The sequence below is a fragment of the Coccomyxa subellipsoidea genome (assembly GCF_000258705.1).
Source record: "Coccomyxa subellipsoidea C-169, whole genome shotgun sequence".
Lineage (NCBI taxonomy): Eukaryota > Viridiplantae > Chlorophyta > Trebouxiophyceae > Coccomyxaceae > Coccomyxa > Coccomyxa subellipsoidea.
In genome coordinates this window covers 1,322,590-1,340,881 of record NW_005178037.1, presented here as the reverse complement: position 1 = coordinate 1,340,881, position 18,292 = coordinate 1,322,590, and the positions used below count along the sequence as shown (strand labels likewise).

The 18,292-nt window shown below is 55.4% G+C and overlaps 4 protein-coding genes across 4 annotated transcripts; 3 read left to right on the top strand and 1 right to left on the bottom strand.

Annotated features, from left to right (window-relative positions):
• Positions 1-791: 791 nt before the first annotated feature.
• On the bottom strand, positions 792-5,132 carry COCSUDRAFT_62615 (hypothetical protein; the record flags this gene model as incomplete). The annotated part of the gene is made up of 10 exons (XM_005648583.1): positions 792-959; positions 1,293-1,507; positions 1,799-1,931; positions 2,186-2,432; positions 2,831-2,949; positions 3,338-3,528; positions 3,849-3,939; positions 4,256-4,438; positions 4,744-4,936; positions 5,059-5,132. 10 exons carry the CDS (start codon positions 5,130-5,132, stop codon positions 792-794), a joined length of 1,614 nt encoding a protein of 537 aa, XP_005648640.1.
• A 1,255-nt stretch (positions 5,133-6,387) lies between these two features.
• COCSUDRAFT_32971 (hypothetical protein) lies at positions 6,388-8,893 on the top strand. Its single transcript, XM_005648582.1, has 8 exons — positions 6,388-6,464; positions 6,570-6,692; positions 6,784-6,834; positions 7,137-7,305; positions 7,887-8,006; positions 8,404-8,459; positions 8,620-8,662; positions 8,776-8,893. Exons 1-8 carry the CDS (start codon positions 6,415-6,417, stop codon positions 8,797-8,799), a joined length of 636 nt encoding a protein of 211 aa, XP_005648639.1. The 5' UTR covers positions 6,388-6,414; the 3' UTR covers positions 8,800-8,893.
• A 1,199-nt stretch (positions 8,894-10,092) lies between these two features.
• Positions 10,093-13,009, top strand: COCSUDRAFT_62613 (hypothetical protein; the record flags this gene model as incomplete). Its single annotated transcript, XM_005648581.1, has 6 exons — positions 10,093-10,224; positions 10,327-10,422; positions 10,723-10,944; positions 11,387-11,689; positions 12,152-12,289; positions 12,755-13,009. The coding sequence occupies 6 exons, from the start codon at positions 10,093-10,095 to the stop codon at positions 13,007-13,009; spliced, it is 1,146 nt and encodes a 381-aa protein (XP_005648638.1).
• Positions 13,010-13,345: 336 nt separating this feature from the next.
• Positions 13,346-17,268, top strand: COCSUDRAFT_62612 (hypothetical protein; the record flags this gene model as incomplete). Its single annotated transcript, XM_005648580.1, has 9 exons — positions 13,346-13,468; positions 13,746-13,817; positions 14,036-14,212; positions 14,520-14,816; positions 15,113-15,276; positions 15,620-15,745; positions 15,922-15,932; positions 16,116-16,305; positions 17,067-17,268. 9 exons carry the CDS (start codon positions 13,346-13,348, stop codon positions 17,266-17,268), a joined length of 1,362 nt encoding a protein of 453 aa, XP_005648637.1.
• Positions 17,269-18,292: the final 1,024 nt, after the last annotated feature.

Below are 18,292 nucleotides of genomic sequence, written 5' to 3'. Positions count from 1 at the left end.
CAGCACAAGCAAACAACTCAACGCAGGTTTGATGCAAAAGAGCATTGCAAAAAAGGTGGAAGTGCTTGCAGGAGCCATTTGTTTGGTGTCGAAGTGTGTTTTTGCCAGGCAGTCTTGACATGTTCTTGAGTCAATTCCAGTCTTGATGCACTGGCACTGCAAGGCCAGAAGCGTCAGTACTGCATAATGAAAAATCAAATGCAACAACAGGTGTGACAACTGGCCTGACAGTCAGACCTCGGCAACCCCAACAAGACACTGCGACTGCAACCAAACTGCAGTGCAATTTTTCTCATGAATCGATATGCTGCTGCTGTGCTGGCTGTCTCCCCTTGAGACCCACAAAAAAATGCAGCCACCCTTGGCACAGCCAGCAACATACATTCTCCCAAATGAATGTGGGGCAGCCTTGAAAGCACCTCAACATGCAGCACGAGCTGTAGAGTCACGCCCCTGCCCCAACAAGATCACTGGAGATCTGTGCCCTCCATCAGAAGAAGGCATCTCAAATGAGCAGGCCAGTCGCCATTATATGTCACTGGAAAGCCCCTGCTAGATGGCCCGCACGATTGAGAAGGCATGCTTCAAGATACCTTCTTAAAAACTTGCTGGCGTGGCCTCACAAAAATCATGTGCCATAGGGAGGGCTGCCTGGTGCAGCATCTAGCAAGCAGCTCTAGTAGACAGCTGAAGAGGGGTCAGCTTCTCTAAGGGCCAGGCATTGCCATGGATGAGCACTGGGCATGAGACTAAATATACCTAGCGAAGAAGAGAGGACTGGGAGGCAGCGCTTATTTCTGGTCTTCCAGAGTCTCGCCCTGTTCGGCCAGCAGGGCGGCGAGGCGGTTGAGGGGGTCTTTGAGACAGGACTCAAAGATGGGCTCCAGGCGCGACTCGCTGCTGCAAATGCCCGCGCACTGGTGCTCGTAATAGCTCAGGCACACGTTGTTCTCGTTTGTCTGCGCACGCACGAACTACCTCTTGTCAGTCCACCAAAGCCATCAGTCAATGTGTGATTCCTGCCCTCTGTCAGAATACTGAATGTGTTCAAGAGACACTGAGAGATTCTGCTGTCAGGTGCACTGCATGCTACACTGCACAACTCAACAACACCAGGCCGACAGTGGTCATCTCAAGTCACCTCACTTGCCGCCACCAACACTGCAGCCACCCATCCTGAGCAAGCAACATGTCCCATCCAGAGGTCAAGCTGGTGCTTCATAGGGACCAGCAAGGTACACAAGTCAGGGCTGCATATTGGAGAGAGAGAGAGAACCAGATCACAGCCGCACCTGGGCCATGCAGCGTTCGGCGGAGTCGCAGCAGAAGCGGCGTTCGTCGACGTGGGTGACCTCGAGGCCGACCAGCCAGGCGCCCAGCGTCACGTCTTCGTTGGCAAAGCGGTGCAGGATGGGGCCGTTGCGCCCAATGTACCGCGCCACCGGCCCGCTCAGCCCATACACCTGCACGCACCCTGATTTGTCAGCCGCGTCCTTGTTCGTCTGCCCTGTAGGTTTCATAGGCACTGCCGGTAGGTTCCTGATCCCGTCCTCAGTCGTTTATGCTGTTGCACTCCTCAGGCCACGCATCATTGCTGCTCTTTCGGTGCCCGTGCCTGCCCTGACCCTGACTCATTTTTCGGCAGCACGCATGCACCCTGTGTTTGCCTTCATCGCATTGCTCAGACAGCAAGAGCACTTCGGAAGCAAGACAGTAGCAAGAGGATAGAATGGGCGGTTTCTGCAACTTGCAACAGGTAAGGTGCTGGTGATGGGTGGGTGTGATGGGGAGAGGGAACGTGCCTGGCCGGAGGCGTGGCGCATGTAGTTGATCTGGCCCTCGGCGGAGGCGGGGTCGCCAAAGCGCCAGTACTCAGGCTCAAACCACTTGTAGCGCCGGTCCGTCAGCACCTGCCCGCTCTTCATGCAACCCTGCACCCAGCACACACCCACGATCGCCCCATGCCCGCCTGCTCATCGCGCACATTGCACACTTACAATTCTGCTGGTCCAGCAATTCATGTAGTAGGAACAACAGCCACCCAAAGCGGATCTATCACGGCACAACATGCGCTCTTCTGCTGCATTGCACCTTCTCCTTCCACAGTCAGCCGACTTCCACACTCCACCCAGCCAGTGACGGCATATGAGTATCAGGGAAGGCGGGCACGGGAGAGGGGGCTCACAAGGTAGAGGTTGCCCTGGTTGCGCTTGGCAGCGAGGTAGTTGGCCATGGCATCGATGTTGACCGCCACGTCATCGTCAATCTTAAAGTAGAAGTCGGCGTCATACTTGGCCGGCAGCACGGTGAACATTTTCAGCGTCTTCAGTGACAGGTCCGCGTACGTGTCCACCATGTCCAGGCGCAGGATGTCGCCGTACAGCTTTATCTCCTCCTGTATCCGCAGCTCGTCCGGGTCGTCCTTCTGCTCACTGCGCGCACACAGCCATACGAGCCATTCAGTACCAATTTTACAGCAATGTTCTCTTTGACAGTGCCCTCTTTGACAATGGCCCCACTGGGGAGCGTGTGTCTCAACTGCCCTGTGCAGGGCTCTACATAGCTGTATACTTCTGGGACAACTGGTGTGACTCTAATAGTGGAAAAGGATCCTCCAGATTTCCCTCAGATTCTAAGCTATCTTGGCGGATCTCCCTACATGTATGGCTAGTGCTCCGACGATATCCGAGGAGAAAGACAGGTCCATCTGACCCTGCGCTTGTGTGCTTGCCCTCAAAGCAGCACACCAGGGATCTGGATAAAGAGTGGGGGCAATGAAGCAGTCAGGAATGCATGGGAAGGCGACGTCGGGTAGGGAAGGAGGGCCCACCTGTAGCCGACCACGAAGCGGATGACGACGCTCTTCTCGTCCTCCAGCGTTTTGAGGCCCTTGCCCGTGGGCACCCACGTCTTGCGCAGCAAATCCCGCCGCGACCGCGCGCCCAGGCCCTGCGCAATCCATCGCACCCCCTTCACCTCCAGAGGATTGAACAATGCAATATAAAAATCATTCGCCAATCAGCCTTATGCATGGCCACCATGTGGGGGGGATGCCCTTCATGCTGGCCCTTCTAAGGCATGCGAATGGCAGCCCAATGCCGGGTGCCCTCACGAAGACGGTGCCTGCTGCGCTCTCATGCAAGTCCCTGATGTCCTCAACATGCTGCATACTTGCCAGCAACCTGTATTCTCTTACCAGCAGTTGGCAGACCCACCGTGTGCATGCCATGGCCACCAGTCCACTGGAACAGCTCATGGTGCAACTGGATAATGTTTCTTGGACACACCGCCGCCTTGCTCCAATCCTATCTATGAAGCAGCGAGAGAGTATGCTCACCGTGTTGATGCCGATGACCAGAAGTTTGCGCGAGGCATTGACGGGGGTCTCGGTGGCGAGGTTGATGGGGGCGTCCCCCGAGAGGGCGTTGGTCCAGGGCTGGCGCGTGTGCAGCTCGTCCCAGAGGGCGCTGATCTGGGCGTTGCGCACCCGTATGATGGCGTCCTTCCGCTTCAGCGCCTCCTCCAGCCCTGCCAGTCCACATCCAGGGCGTCAGCAGCACAACCCATAGAGCAACAAGTCCTTACTAGTTCCAGCATTCCTCTACAGCCTAGGCCTGTGACCTGCATGCGCTCTGCAAATGGCCCCTGAAATTTGGGAATGACAACAGGAACGCAGAGCGTAGCCAACAAATCCCAGGCCTCTGCTGCGCCATCTCATACATTGATTTATAGAAGAGTGTGTCCCCGGAAGGATTGTGCCTGGGCGCAACGCAGAAAGACAGAAAGTGCGGATGAGAAGCTCGCATTTTACTTGGTGAGCGATCAGAGGAGCAAAGGAGGGTGCGGACCTGGCTGGGCAGCAGACTCCACGAAGGGAAGCGGGGACTGGTTAAGCTCCTGCTTTGCCAGGCCCTCCTTATTCTTCACGAATGCCCGGACCTAGGACAACAGAAAGTTCAAAGTGAGGACTGAACTTCAGTTGGGAAACAGGCCAATTCACAGAGCACAGTCAGAGCAACATCATTGGTGGTCAACCAGCTACGCTGCCATGGCTAGCAATTTCAAGGTAGTGGACATGCAGCATTGCATGACAGTAGGGCCCCCAGATTTCCGACATTGGTCAACGGTGATGCCAACAGGGCAACCAAAACAGAAACCTCGCTAGGGCGCGCAACCCCAGACAAATTACATCTGTGGGAATGTCATGAACTTCACATGTTTCTGCTCCAGTCAAATCAGCAGCATGGCCATGCACCTCGTGCTTGCCCTCCGTGAGGTTGGGCAGCTTGAGGCGGAAGCCCACGCCCTTCTGACGCGGCGGCTGCTCCAGCTCAGACACCGCCAGATCCAGCTCGCACAGTCGATGGATGATGTGGTGGGGGGTCTCCTCCAACGCCAGCGCCTCCCCCACGCGCACACCGTCCACATACACCACCACCTGAGGGATCCACCCCGCGCACACACCCTCAGCACATCACGCTGTTGAGAGCAGAGAGCAGAAGTGACATGTGGGCAACAATTAATCGCGGAATCTTGTCCTCCTGAGAATGTCACAGGGCGGCCGCAAGGCCTACAGCACAGCTTGCCCTGGCACGACCATGCTGTGTTGCAACGCTCACATAAAATACGTTGCTCGCACAGTCAGTGTCCGGGTGCAATGGTGCCGGGGGCTCGACGCAGGGACAGGATGAGCCGTTGCGGGAGAAGATTTAGGAATCTGAGGTGTCAATAAAGTGGACAGACCTCCAAGGGTTTGGACATGTAGCCTCTCAAGCAGGCCCAGCCGGCGACCTCCCCAGACTCCACCCCATCGATTTGCCCAAGCAGCGCCTCGTCCCCAGTCTGCAGTGGCAGGTCGTCCTCCACTGCTGCGCCAGTCAGCGGCGTGGCCGGCCCCGCGCTAGGTCTTATGCTATAGAACAGAACGCCCTCGCTCCTATTGGTTAACCCACACAGCTGTCTGAGTTGACATCCGTTGGGTGCAGGGTTGTTGGAAGCTGCAGAACTTGGTAGAGGCTGTGCACTGGAATGAAAGCAAAGGACGGCAGCTGAACGCACCCCGGGCTTGCCTCAGAACCCGACTCCATGAATGGGAACCCGCTCCCTGCTCTTCTGTATGGGCTGCCCTTCATCTCCTTCTTCTGCAGACAAAGAGTGCTTGCTTCAGTTGAGGATGCATGAGAATGGGCAGCTGTCAACAGACAGAATGAGGTCATAGCCAATAATAGTCACAGTCCATATTCAGGCAGAGGCGGCTTACCAAGTAATGGAGTTCCCTGGTGGTGCTCCATAGCCTGTCAACAACACACAATATTATTCAAGATGGTATTTACAGAATAGAGGAAGTATACGTGATACATCTATGTCCAATAGGTCTGACATACTGCACATGGTCTGGATTGAACTTTCTGGCTGTGGTGTGAACAGCCAAGAAAGGGAGAGCATACAGACACAAAAAAACCCATCCCACTCGAAGGACCGTTCTGGGGCAACTAAGATCGATGAATGGAAATACACCCATCACTACAGATTCCCTTGGTGCCTCGACGGAGATTGTTTTGACTTCCTCTCTTGAAACAGGAAATCCCCTGATTATGTCGAAAACCTTATTTTATCAATGCTGTCATACTTAAGAAAACTCTGCCATGCTGAGGCAGCCGCAGGGCAGACAGCATCCAGCATGGCTCAGTAGTGGTTCTTAGGAGCTTCAGTTGCCTACCTGCCGGCAACGTATAAGCACGCGAGGCAGCTCACAAACGTAAACAACATTGTAGATAGCGACGGCCTGGTGTTGTGGCCGGGCGCCATCCTTCCTGTTTGGCCTTTCAGTTTGCCCCAGCTGTCAGGTCTTCCCGCCCCAGCGCCTCCCGCTCCGATCTCCGCGTTCTGACCCTAACTTTTGACCCTACTGGATGATCTATCCCAAGCACATCTTAGCTGCTACTGGAGCTGGCTCTCATGGTGCAGGTCAAAGGCTCCATTTGAAGGCCGGTACGGTACCCGATTGGCCTAAAACTACCAAATGTGGCGTTTCAGAAGTGTCAGAGTGGCTGCAGTACAGGACTGCACCGCCAGGATTGCTCTCAATATCACACAGGGCCCCTCAGAACGCCCGTGATGTGTGATCGCAGATTGAAGAGATTCCTACTTTGCATTCCAACCAGCCAGCTGTTGGCCTTCAAGGAGCTTCCAAAACCCTAGGCAGGGTTTTCCCTTCAAGGCGAGAGATCACAAGACTCTCTAAGAAGATCAGTGCAACGTCCAATCTTGACAGAAGAGAAATTAGATCGTGTTATGCCCCTATCGAATTCACGCGATTATTCAGATCGATTCCTGTCAGAAGTGGCCACTGAGGTGCTTATGCACAGAGATCATTAGTATTTCATAGTTCACTAAGGAAGACATAAGGAAGGCATGGCCAGGAGAAGAAGTCGGAGCAGGGAGAGCTCGTCACCTGACAACAGGTCATTTGCTATTCCCTCTGTGTCTTCCTGCATCCATCATCATTCTCGATGTATCAAGCTCTTGGGACCCACATCCTAATCTGACACTCTAGTTCTGTCCTTCAGAGGAAGGAGGAGGAGGAAAAGGGACGATTCTGGCAGTGACAGCGACCGCAGCTCCCCCCGCAGCAGGCCATCCTCCTCTCGCTCCCCGCCTTCAAGCCCCCGGAGGCCTGCCGCACGCACAAGGCAAGCCCTGCCTCGACCTGCATGCATGCATGCTTGCCGGTGCGCACTACGCTGCAATGACCAGGACTGAGCAGCCCCGCTCGGTGTGCAGGCACTACCGAAGAAAGGGAGATGGCAACAAGGAAAGCCAGCCGGCACAGAGGTGTGTGCCCTGAGCAGTGTGCCACCCTCCGTGCCACGTCGGCACCTCACCCCATCCTTGTGCAGATCTGGCGCCCACAAAGCGCCGACCTGCTCATCATATGGCTCATCAACGCCTTGTTGGGCAGATCCCTTCAGCAGAACGCCGTACATTTCCATTGGCGCTCTCTTGGGATTGCATCGTCTTGCAAAGCCCTTGCCCCTGGAATGCCTGAGAGGCTGCACTTCGCCACTTCCCTGCTATTGGTGCAGGTCATGTGCTTGGCAGTCTTCGGTCTCATGGGGTGTGGTCTTTCTGCGCAGCAATGGGAAGGCGGAGGACGCGGCTGCGCGGTTATTAGAGGAGGAGGAGATGGCGCAGCGCATAGAGGAGCGCGTGCGCGAGCGCGTGGAGGCCGCCATGCAGTCAGAGGACGTTCTGCGCCAGATCGAGGCGCGCCTGCGCGAAGAGCGGGCCGCCCTCGAGCAGAAGGCACACCCCCTGCCCTGGAACAGTACAATATACTCACGTCGGCACTTTGCGCCACAGATGTGACCCTGTGCAAGGAACTCTGTATTGGAGGCTTCATCAGACAGGCACAAGGGCATTGTGGGCCAGTGCGACGCCGGAGCAAGCATGGGATGCCTAAACAACACAGCACCTGCATGGGATCGCTTGGTACCTTGAAAAGGGCATTTTGCTGTGCATATGCCACAAACGCGTTGATTGTCCAAGCAAAGCTTCCTGCTGAAGAGGCCTTGACAGACTCTTGAAGGGTGGAGAGCTGAGCCTCCAGGCAGTAGGCTCTACTGTCCATGTGGTACTAAAGACTTACCCCCTTTTGTGTAGTCTTAAGTAAACCCTGTGATGTCAGCAGAGAGGGTCTTTCTGCCGTCATCACAGATGGAGGGCCCCCATGTAAATGCAGGGGTACGGAAGACTGTCGTGGCATGCCTTGGTTTGCAGCGGCGCGGTAATCATGCAAGTATAGCTTCCTGCAGAAGGGGTTTGACAGAATCTTGGGGGACGATGGAGAAGGAAAGAGGAAAAGATGGCGGGTTGCACTGGCACAGGTGGCGCGGCAGCTGGAGTTGGAGAAGGCGACGCTGCTGGAGCGCAAGCGTCGAGAGCAGGACGAGCGCCGGCGCAAGCAGGAGGAACTCGACCACATCCTCCTCGACAACAGGCGCAAGGCACGCCCCGCTGGCTATTCTTCCCTGCAAAAGTTTTTTTACACTTCCCAGAGTAATACTGTTCAGGATTTATCTGGCCATACCTTTGCATGTCTGGAGCCCTCTTCCAAAAGTGGCGCAAGGCCTGCCGCTTTGCCACGTGCACACCCGAGCAGACACAACCTTACCAGATCTGCTGTGGCAAAAGGATGCCAGATAGTCATCAATTGCCGCTGGCAGGTGCACAAGGCGCATCCTCCTGAAATACACTATCGTTGGAAACTAAAAAAGGCATTTCACGCGTGTGTCGGAGGCTGCAGATGAGCGCCAGTGTGCCCTTCCCAAGGCAAGGCAGGCAGAGCAAAGCCAGACGACTCCATGCTGCTGGGAATAAGCGTCCTGCCTTGACTATTTATAGGTGGAGGAGGCGCAGATACGAGCGGAGCAGGACCGGCAGAAGCGGCAAGGCGGACAGTGAGCCCCAAACACCCGCTGCAACTCTGTTCCATTACCCGGCCCAAGCATTCTGGCTCGAACCATGACGGAATGAAGTCCTGTTTATCATCCCAAGATTGCCTGGTTTCCCCGAGTAGTTGCATGTGAGCACACACCAGACTTGCATGTGGCTGTCCAGGTCGCAGCAAGGTCAGCAGGAGTTGCAGCGCATGCGGCCGATGGCAAGTCTTCTTCACATGACTCTCTCTAAATGACTTTGCGCCATTTCTGATGCCGTGCCTCTCTCACACATCCTTCAAGGGACTGTGTCTTATGCATGTGGCTGCTGTTGCAGGGCATCCGCATTGTTGATACATGAGGTCCCAGGGAGTAAGGACGCTCTGGAACAATCAGAGTTTGTCGTTGTGGTTCTTGTGAACCTGCAGACACTAATTCTTGAAGTTGCCTATGATGAGCACGAGGTGCAGTACTCTGATCAGTGCGCTGATCATGATGACTGGCATATGCTCAGCTGCGGTTCCAGACTTTTACGCCGCAGCGGCAAGATGCCAATGGAATGACTTGTGCCATATGTCGGTTACCCGTTGGCCCCGGCTGGCGGGGGGCGGTATAAATACTGAGCACCGTGCCCAGGATTGATTGGGTCTTGCTTGGATGTGGCGAGTCCATCGAGGGGTAGGATTTTGGCCTTTACTGCAGCTTGTCTGCAGACGCACCTTGCTTCTGGCAGGAAAAGCGTGTAATAATAATCATAATATGTCGGTACTACAGTTGGCTGTTGACATCACTATACTGTCGTAACTGTTTGCGTGCCTCAGGCTCTTTTTCAGATGCTTCTTGGCAGTGGCTTAAACGCCGTGAAGTTCAAGTGATCACATGATGTGCCAGTTAAGGCCTAGGCTCAAATTTACTCAACTTTGGAAGTTAACTTAGCTTGAAGCTTAAAGCCGGCGCCATCACTGAAAGCCGGAGTGGCACTGCAGTGCAAGCATGCCAGTTGCTCAACCCGCGCTGACTTGTACTGAACAAGTTGTTCAGTGCACATGATCAGAAGCACATAATTTTCAGCTCAAACTATAATTTGACTTCATTTGATCCCACTCTTGTCACATCTCCTGCATGGGCCTCTTGCCCGCCACCTTGCCCAAAAATCTGCCCATTACACGGAACGCCGCGAACGCATGCCGCGTTTCGAAACCCATTTCGGAGTTCTGCGTTCGAGCCAAGGAAATTCCGTCCAGATCCTGGGTTTGAGGGGACGGCGATCCTGAATGTCACTTAGAGAGATGTTCGTAGGTTTTTTGGACATCTTGAAGTATTGATGGCCTCTTCTGAACATTCCTTACCTGTTCTCGAGGCTGTGTCCTGGTCTCGATGTTTAACGAATTCTTTACAGACATTTCAAATCGGGCATCTTTCACCCCCGAATGCACCTTAACCTGTTATATGATCTAGGAATGTCGATGATGTAGAAATGGGGGCTTTTCAGTGCAGAAGTGCTTCGCTAATAGCTTGGCTGATCTGCCTAGCTGTACTACACAGCTATAGCGATGCCCAGAGCACCAGAAATGACGCTAAGCTGAAGATTTGCATCGTCACAGCAGACTTCTGGGGTATGCTCAAATCTGACACTGGGCGGGGCGTTCGTGCAATGCTGAAAGGAGGTGGCGGAACAGCGACAGCCAGTCATCTGCTTGCGAACACGCTGAGAGAGCAGGACTTCACCCAGGTCACCTTCCTGGGGGTGACGAAGGAGGTGGAAGTCTGCACCCAGGCCCAGAAGGTAGGGCATGTTATCTGACTATACATACTATGAGACTCTCTCTGTCTATCAAGTAAGCTCTGTATCAAAGCATAATATGCATGCATCATTCGTGATGTACAGGTGCACAAGGCAGCTGGACTCAGCTTCGAGTGTCTCCAGCAGCGTCATTTTGAGCAGCCAAAGGTGGTGGAAACATATCCTTACGAAGCCCTCTCGGTGCGCAGATCCCTGCCTAGCCCCGGGCACTTCACACAGTAATCTCACCTCATACCAGTCAATTCGCCTGCGCATGCAGTGCAACATTTTATCAGAGATGACAATGCAGAAATGGCAGCAGCTGACGAGCGCTGTGCTCCTGTGGCATGGTTTGATTTGTATCCTGGCAGCCTCAGAGTAGAACCCCTGCAATGGGCAAAGAGGCACAAGGTGTCATGCAGTTTAAATCTTGCCAGATTAGAGGAAAGGGTGCCATGTAATCTCTTCCATCCTAGATAACAAGAGACATCACGCGCGCAGCATGCGATCGTGGCGTGGCTGCGGGAGCACGCGGATCTGTGCGAGGTGATCCACGGGCACGAGTGGGGCGGCGTGCTGGTGGACGCTGCCACGCTCAGCTACTTCCGGCGGCTGCCCCCCGGCACGCGCACAGTCATCGTACCACATGGCGGCCACATGTGGTCCCTGCAGTGGCGCCCCCAACGATCCCTCTCCGTGGAGCCCCTGCGGATCGACCACCAGGTGTCCTAATGCCTTCCCATCCCCTCTGCTGTTAGTCACATAAGCTATCATCAGCCACATGACAAGAGGTGGTTGTCAAGGGCAGTCAATATGAGAACAGGTACGGCATTATTAGATTTCTTCACCGGAGCCCCTCATTCCCGTATTCGCCTGCATTCTTGGATCCTGAGGCGAACCTTCTTGGCTCGGGCGCTTGTTCATTTGTCCCTTCGAGACAAGTTTCGATAGTTGACGAGTGTCGGTGTGCAGAGGAAGATGGTGCACTTTCAGAGGGTCTGCAAGGGGTTCATGAGGGGGTCTTGTGTAAACTGCATAGAACACATGCAGCAGAAAGGAGATTACCAGTAAAATCTTCCGGTAGAGCCCCTGAAACCTGTAAAGCAGACATGCAAACAAGCATGCAAATGACCACCAAATGACTGGGCTCTTGTGTGGAGCCCAGGAGCGCATGGCAATCCTGATGGCCGACACGCTGGCGAGCCCCACGCAGCACATGCGCGCGTACCTGAACGCGCGCGGCTGGACGCTGCCGGACGACACTAAGATCATCCCCAATGTGATGCCGGCCTTGGGGTCCCCGCAGCTGCAGGGGGTGGCCCCGGGGGAGGCAATGCAGCTGCAGACGGGCGCGGTCAAGCGCGTGTGGCGGGTGGCATTCTTCTCGCGCATGGAGGAGCGAAAGGGGATTAAAGTGTTTGTGGATGCCCTGAATATGCTCAACGCCGCCTCGCTCAAACAGAGCCAGGTGCTGTGGCGCCCCAACTACACCACTCCCTGCAGAACTAGTCTGTAGGAGGCCCCCAGCAGGCGTATTGTTTTATGGATTGGTGTCCACAAAGTCAGCCACATTCCGCCCCAAACCAATTGAACGTGGTGACATCAAGCAGGCCCTGGCCCCCAACTGAGCACAATTTGCTTCTGTTGGGTCATTTCGGGCTGCTCATTTTTCCAGATCAAGGGAGGGGGCTCGACTCTTTGGCTCATAGGGATCGTTGCAAAAGGTGCCCGCAGGCATGTAGCATGCTTATGACTGGCACATTGCTTGTTCCTCGTCTAGAATCCACATAGGCCATCATGTGCCATGTTCAAAGGTTCAAGCAGCTGATGGGCTAAATTTGGAAATGAAGGCCCTGTCCTAGACAAGCTGGTGCCAGGTGTGCTCACTTGTAGAGTCTCCCTGCCTTACTCCTCCACCATTGTTGTGCAGGAGGTGAATTCGAAGCTTTGGAGGGAGCAAGCGGCCACAGCGCAGGCAAGCTCGGCAGGCGGCGCCGGAGTAGAGCGGAGCACAAACGGCACCGGGCGGCGCCTGACGGCCCTGCGCGGCCAGCAGGAAGAGTTTGAGGTGTGCATGCGATCAAACATTACTAGTGCACCAAGCAGCCCCATGCATGCTTGCGCTGCACACGTTCTGCAGTTGTGAACAGGGCAGGAATGACGTTTCTCTTCAAAGACGAATTCTGTCCCTGGCTGTCAGCTTTCATGAGTGCTGCGTGGGGGCTGTGCCGCATATTAGGCTACATGTCATTTCATGAAGCCTCAGACATGAAGCACAGCCCTTGCGCGGTACTCGAGAAGCCTACCATCCTGTCAAGATTGGTGGAGGCATATTTCTCCCACAGCCTACACGCAAAAATTGGAAGTCCTAGCAGCCCTTATAGAATGACAGAAGTATACCTTTGCGAGGCACCTAGCCACGTGGCTGAATGACGTCTTCCATTCAGTCATTCACTCATTCATCCAATTTGTCAATCACTCAATCACTCAGTCACTCAGTCAGTCACTAAAACTGTCATGCCATTCCCGGCAGGTGTACTTCCTGGGCGCTGACACGAGTGTGCAGTACCAGCCGAGCAGCGTGTGGCTGGCGGACCAGTCGCGCGGCTGGCCCTGGAAGACGCACCTGCTCATGAACGCCCCCCGCTCCGAGGCGCTGCAAGTGCTGGCCCAACCGGGCATGCTCGTCGTCTTCTGCTCCCTTGTCGAGAACCTGCCCTACGTCATCGCCGAGGCGCGCCCCTTTCAAGCACCCCTCTGCGCGGCCGCCTCACCCCTTGAATCCTAGATCTTATCGCCCCGCTCTGCTAGCTCAGTTCAATCACTGGCAGGCCTTCCTCACCTGAGCAATCGATGTCTGCGCGTTGTAAGCTGATGAGCACAGCCTGACACCCGGCGTCTGCCCATTTTGTCAAGCACCGCCACTTATTGATGACATGCGCACGAAATGCCTGGGCATTCTCAAAGTGCGAGGGCGACCGCTTCTGGGGGTATGACTGCTGCGAGAAAGGGACAAGGTCTGACACCCATACGGGGCATCAGGTAGCATTCTGTGGGCTTTTTGAACATAAGGCCGCAGCTGAGAGTACTGACAGTGGGAGTTTGCCGCGCACAGGTGGGTGCGATGGGCGTGCCGTACATGGTGGCGGACGTGGGGGGCGTGTCTGAATTGGTGGACCTGAGCGCATTCTCAGAGGCTGTGTTGCCGGAGGCGGGTGCGGCGCGACTGGCTGCGCAGCTGCAGACCGTTCTGGAACGCGGCACGCTGCCCCTGCTGCCGCTGCGCCCGCAGGCGCGCAGCCGGCTTATTTGATCATAGGCAACGCTGCAGGGATGGTGATCACAGGTTTGACTGCAATCAGTAGCAGTACGCAGCGGTAGAAAGAGGGTTCTGTTTCGTATGCACAGCTCATGCATGCGTGCAGAGCTGAACATGTGCGGGGAAGGTTTAGAGCTGATATCATGAGGGCGTAGGATGTGGATCGGTAAAGGGCGGGAATAGATGAATGCAGTGAAATGTGCAGGCCTTGACGGGGGCGCAGCAGTGGGTGGACTGGCACAGGAGCTTTGCGGCCCAAAGGAGCGCCCTCTCACAGGTGGGTGCTGTCAGGTCCTATGGCGCCATTGCAAGGATATAGGTTGTTACAAACAGTACAACTGCAAGATACATGATGCAATCACTGTCCTTCCTGTTTCTTCGCCCTACCTAGGTGACCACCAGATTTTGGATTTTGGTGAGATCTGTGGCAACACAAGAAGCAGTGCTGCTGTCCAGGCACACGGGATGCAAATCTGTCTTTGCACGACTGTGCAGGCTGATGTGGCGGTGGCGAAGAGCGGGGGGACTGGGGAAGTGCAGGTGGTGCCGGTGCGAAGGGGAGATGCCGCGCAGCGGCTCTGGCAGAGGGCGTGCGGCGGCACAAGCATCGCAGAAACGCTGCTTCTGCTTCCTGACGGCTTCTCCCTGCTGCCGGGCGAGGGCATTTTGCAGGTGCCCCCACACCACGCAGCAGACACATCACGCAAAGAATTACGGTTTGTTGTCTTGGAAACGACAGTGGGAGGACCTCTCTTCCATTCCAGCATCTTGTTGTTCCTGGGCCCTGCTTCTGCTGCTGCTTGGGCTCTGGACCACAGCACTGCCAGGACAGCAGAAGGCATGCACCCAGTTACAGGAGTGACCAGTTTAGATGGCTTTGCAGCACCCCGTGAGCATGGACTGCTGGCCCCAAGCTGACAGCTTCCTTCATCGTGTCCTCTTTGTTGCAGCGCCGAGGGGCTCTTTGGTTTGCGTGCAGGCGATGGCGGGGTTGCTAGCGACGGCGGAGGCGCGCGGCGGGCGCATCGGGGCGCTGACATTCGGGGTGGAGCTGCCATCGGGGGAGCACGCGTTTCCTTCCAGCCCGACCTGGCTGCTGCACGCGGGGGGAGTTCCCTCCAAACGCTGCTACGACGGGGCCCCCGTGATCCTGCGGGGGTCCACCTTCTGCGATAGGGTCCCGGGGGCGCGCGCGGGGGTGGTTAAGTCGTACAGCGTCTGGGCCCTCGCCCGGCTGCTCAGCCACGCCGGCCTCCACCTGCACACCTACCCCCAGGTGCTGATCCAAGAGCTCTTCATTTATGATCTCATTATCTCTGCTCATCGTCATTCCTACAACTTTGATGAGAGGCCATGCAGTATCCTGTCTGCCACATGCTGTTCCAGAGCAGCAGGCGGACAATAGGACTTATCAGCTAGGCTGACGTAGAGATAATCCACACTTTCCTAGAAGAGAAATCTGCTGGAGGGCGTGGCATTGACTTTCGCAAAGGAGAGCAGAGTCTTCACATTGAAGCCTTGTAAAGCAAAGGAACGTTCAACAATGTGGAGGATCATTATGCGAATGTGCAGTCGTTCTTCCGGGTGGGGGAGTGGGATGCGGGCGAGGGCTTTGAGCCGTGCGTGGCGACGCGGCTGCCAGAGCAGCGGCGCGCAGAGTACGGGCAGGCGGCCGCCGTGCTGTTCCAGGACGCCGAGCAGACGCTGTGGGACATGCAGATCGGCCACTCCGGCCGGTGCGCTACCTCGCCCTTTGCCAAGCCCGTGGCACTGCACCTGCATCTGTGATCTTGATGCCACGCCCAGGATAAGCAAGCCAATCCAGGAATACCCACTACTTCGTGTGGCCCTGGCGCTGCCTCTGAGTCTCTAAGATCTCTGCGACACTACTTCTGCGCTGGCAACTGCGAGAGCACTTGATGAGAATGATGCTCACGCATGGCTTCAGACAGGAGCATGGATTGGTAAAATGTGCCGCTGCCGCCCGGGCAGTGATTGCATTGCCCAGCTTGAGAAGGAAGAGCTTCTTCAAGTCCACCTGCGCATAATGCTGACACCCCTGTTGTTGGGTATGTGCAGGCCGCTGGCGTCGCTGAATGCGGACTATCCCACCTTCCAGCGGCACCTGGGGTGGACGTTTGGGTACTTCACTGGGGCGGCCTCCACCAAATTGGAGCAGCTGGTGTGGCGGGAGGCCGAGAACAAGTGGGGCTGCGCCGATGCCTCTTACGAATTCCCCTCCATGAGACCAGGCAGGCTCTCCTTGCAGGCACTCGTATTGCCAGTGTAGAAGCATGCTCACTGGTCAGACCAGAATATCGGGAAATCTTGGTCCACTGCGAAACCTTTCATCACTAGCAAGATTGTGCCCAGCGTTGCAGCGCTCAAGCCGGTCTGCAAGAATCGCAGGCCACATTTCTGGGCTGCATGAAGATGACTTAGTACAGAGGGGTTTCCGCACGTGACAGCCTCTTCTGTCGTGAGGCATGTTCCCTTGTAGTTTCTTGTGAATTAATCTGGCAACACCTGGATTGCTCCCGCAAGCCTCAACTCACCTGGCTTCCCATGCGCGCAGGCGGCATGCACCCGTGCGCGTCGGAGGAGGGGCGCTGCTGCGGCAACGTGACGTATGCGGCGGCCGCGGTGAGGTTTACGGCGCACTTCCGCGCGATGCAGGCGCGCGTCATGCTGGCGTACGATGTGTACCCGCTCTGTGGAGACGGCATCGACCTCATCGTCTCCCACAACTTCTACGACCCCAGCAGGTGAGCAAAGCACGGTTTCTACTACTCAAGACACGTGGACTATCTGTTGGCCGCCTCCCTGACTGACTATAAGGTGCAGCTGCAGCTGCTCCTAATTCCTGCACCAGCAGCCTTACGTTGTGGTTGTACGAGCTCCCATTGGGACAAGAATCTATCTGTGCAATCCGGCAAGGCATAGCAAAAAAAGTTATTGATGGCAGCGGCATCAGGGGATCGGGAGAGTGGAAGCAGTAGACAGGATCTGCGGAAATGCAGCGCTGCCTCTTCCGCATGCTGAGTGCTGACGCTTGAGGCAGCCAAACGAGCTGCCTTACAGACAGATGCCAGAAGATGTGTGAGATAATGTGTCTGCATGTTTTCTGGCATGATTATCTTATTGGTGGTGCCCAGCTCATCTCCAGTCCTCCTTGCTGTCATGCTGGACGCTGGTCATGAGGAGCGAATGTCAGGCATCTGATTCCATACCCCCTAAGAGCGATGTGATGTACTTGTCACTGACTGACTGTCTCTCAGGCTAGCTGCTGGGCTGCCTGGTGATTCCATAAACTAGAAGGGCTGTTAGGACAAGGGCACTCCAGGCCGTAGTATTGTTTCCGACGATGGTAATCCTGCAGACTGTTGTGGGCCCTGCAGATGTGGCTGCAGGTGGCCCTGCATGTATGCCCTCAGGCCTCCAATGCTGGCGTTGCGGTCCTTTGTTATATTAGTCAAAATCTCAAAGATTATGGTAAATGTGCTAACAGCATGTGTCTGCTACGCAGGCCGCCGTCGGTGCTGATGGCGCAGGCGTACAACATGAAGCCGGAGGCGGAGGGAACATCCAACCGCCGGCGCGTGGAATGGACGCGCGACATCGAGGCCGGGGACAGCTTCGACTTCGTGCTGCACCCGCGCCGCACGCATGCATGCGACGGCATGAGCATCATCGACATCATTGTATGGCCGCAGGCTGCCGCCGCCTGAACCCCGGGGCCCCTCTATATATCTGACATAGATTCCCCTGGCGTGAGCTTCATTGACATCATTGATATTGTCATCTGGCCGCAGGCCTTGACCCCCGGGGGAGTTGTATGTTAGCAGTAATGCTGCAGACAAGAAAGACAATCACACAATTCATCTAGTAATACATGAAGCTGCACATAATACCTCTGAAATGTGTGACCCGCCTGTGACTGAAGCTGCCTCTGTTGCATCCTCTGTTGCATCATATACAGCCCCCTGGTGTGACAGGGGACTGCGAACTAAATTAGTTTAGAGTGTCCTCGGTATGAGATCGACAGGGGGATATGGATGTGCCCAACAGGACATAAATGTATTATGAATATTCTGGCCTAAAGGCATTAAATTACTCCAAGTGGGGCATGCTATGACATGACATGCAAAGCGGGGATGCTTGAAGACGGCCTTGGCTCGGTATATTGGGCACAGGAATTTCAGTGTCCTCCTGAGCCTGATTGGAAATTGTGCCTTAGCCAGGCGCCCCTTATGTTTGTGATCAACAATTGCATGCAGCTGACATGCATGCAGCAATGGGCAGAAGGAACATAAGGGCGTCCTGTGCACGGGCCGCTGTCGGGTCTTCTGATTGCTGGGGAATGAAGTTTGCGTTGCAAGGTACAGAGCACCTTGGCCTGAGCAGGTGGATGCTAGGTACAACAGTAATTGGTTGTGTTCCCCTGGTCTAATGATGATAGCTTGCTGTGAGGGTTCGAACAGCAGGGGCTCTGCCATAGGCAGAAACCTAGGAAGAAATCACAGTCGTGATACTGACAGAGTGTGTCTCAACCTAGGTCTTGCAGCCCTGCCAGCATGAGGAATTCCTGCAGCCTGGGTGTATCGGATATTTGTGCTGACAAGTACTTCGGAGGAGACTGCCTATGCCTGACCAGGTGCAGGTCTTGCATGCCATTTCAATGCAGGACCTATCTAGATTGGCATGCAATGGGAGTGCCTGCTGGTGGGATTTGCTGAAGTAAATCTTTGCAGT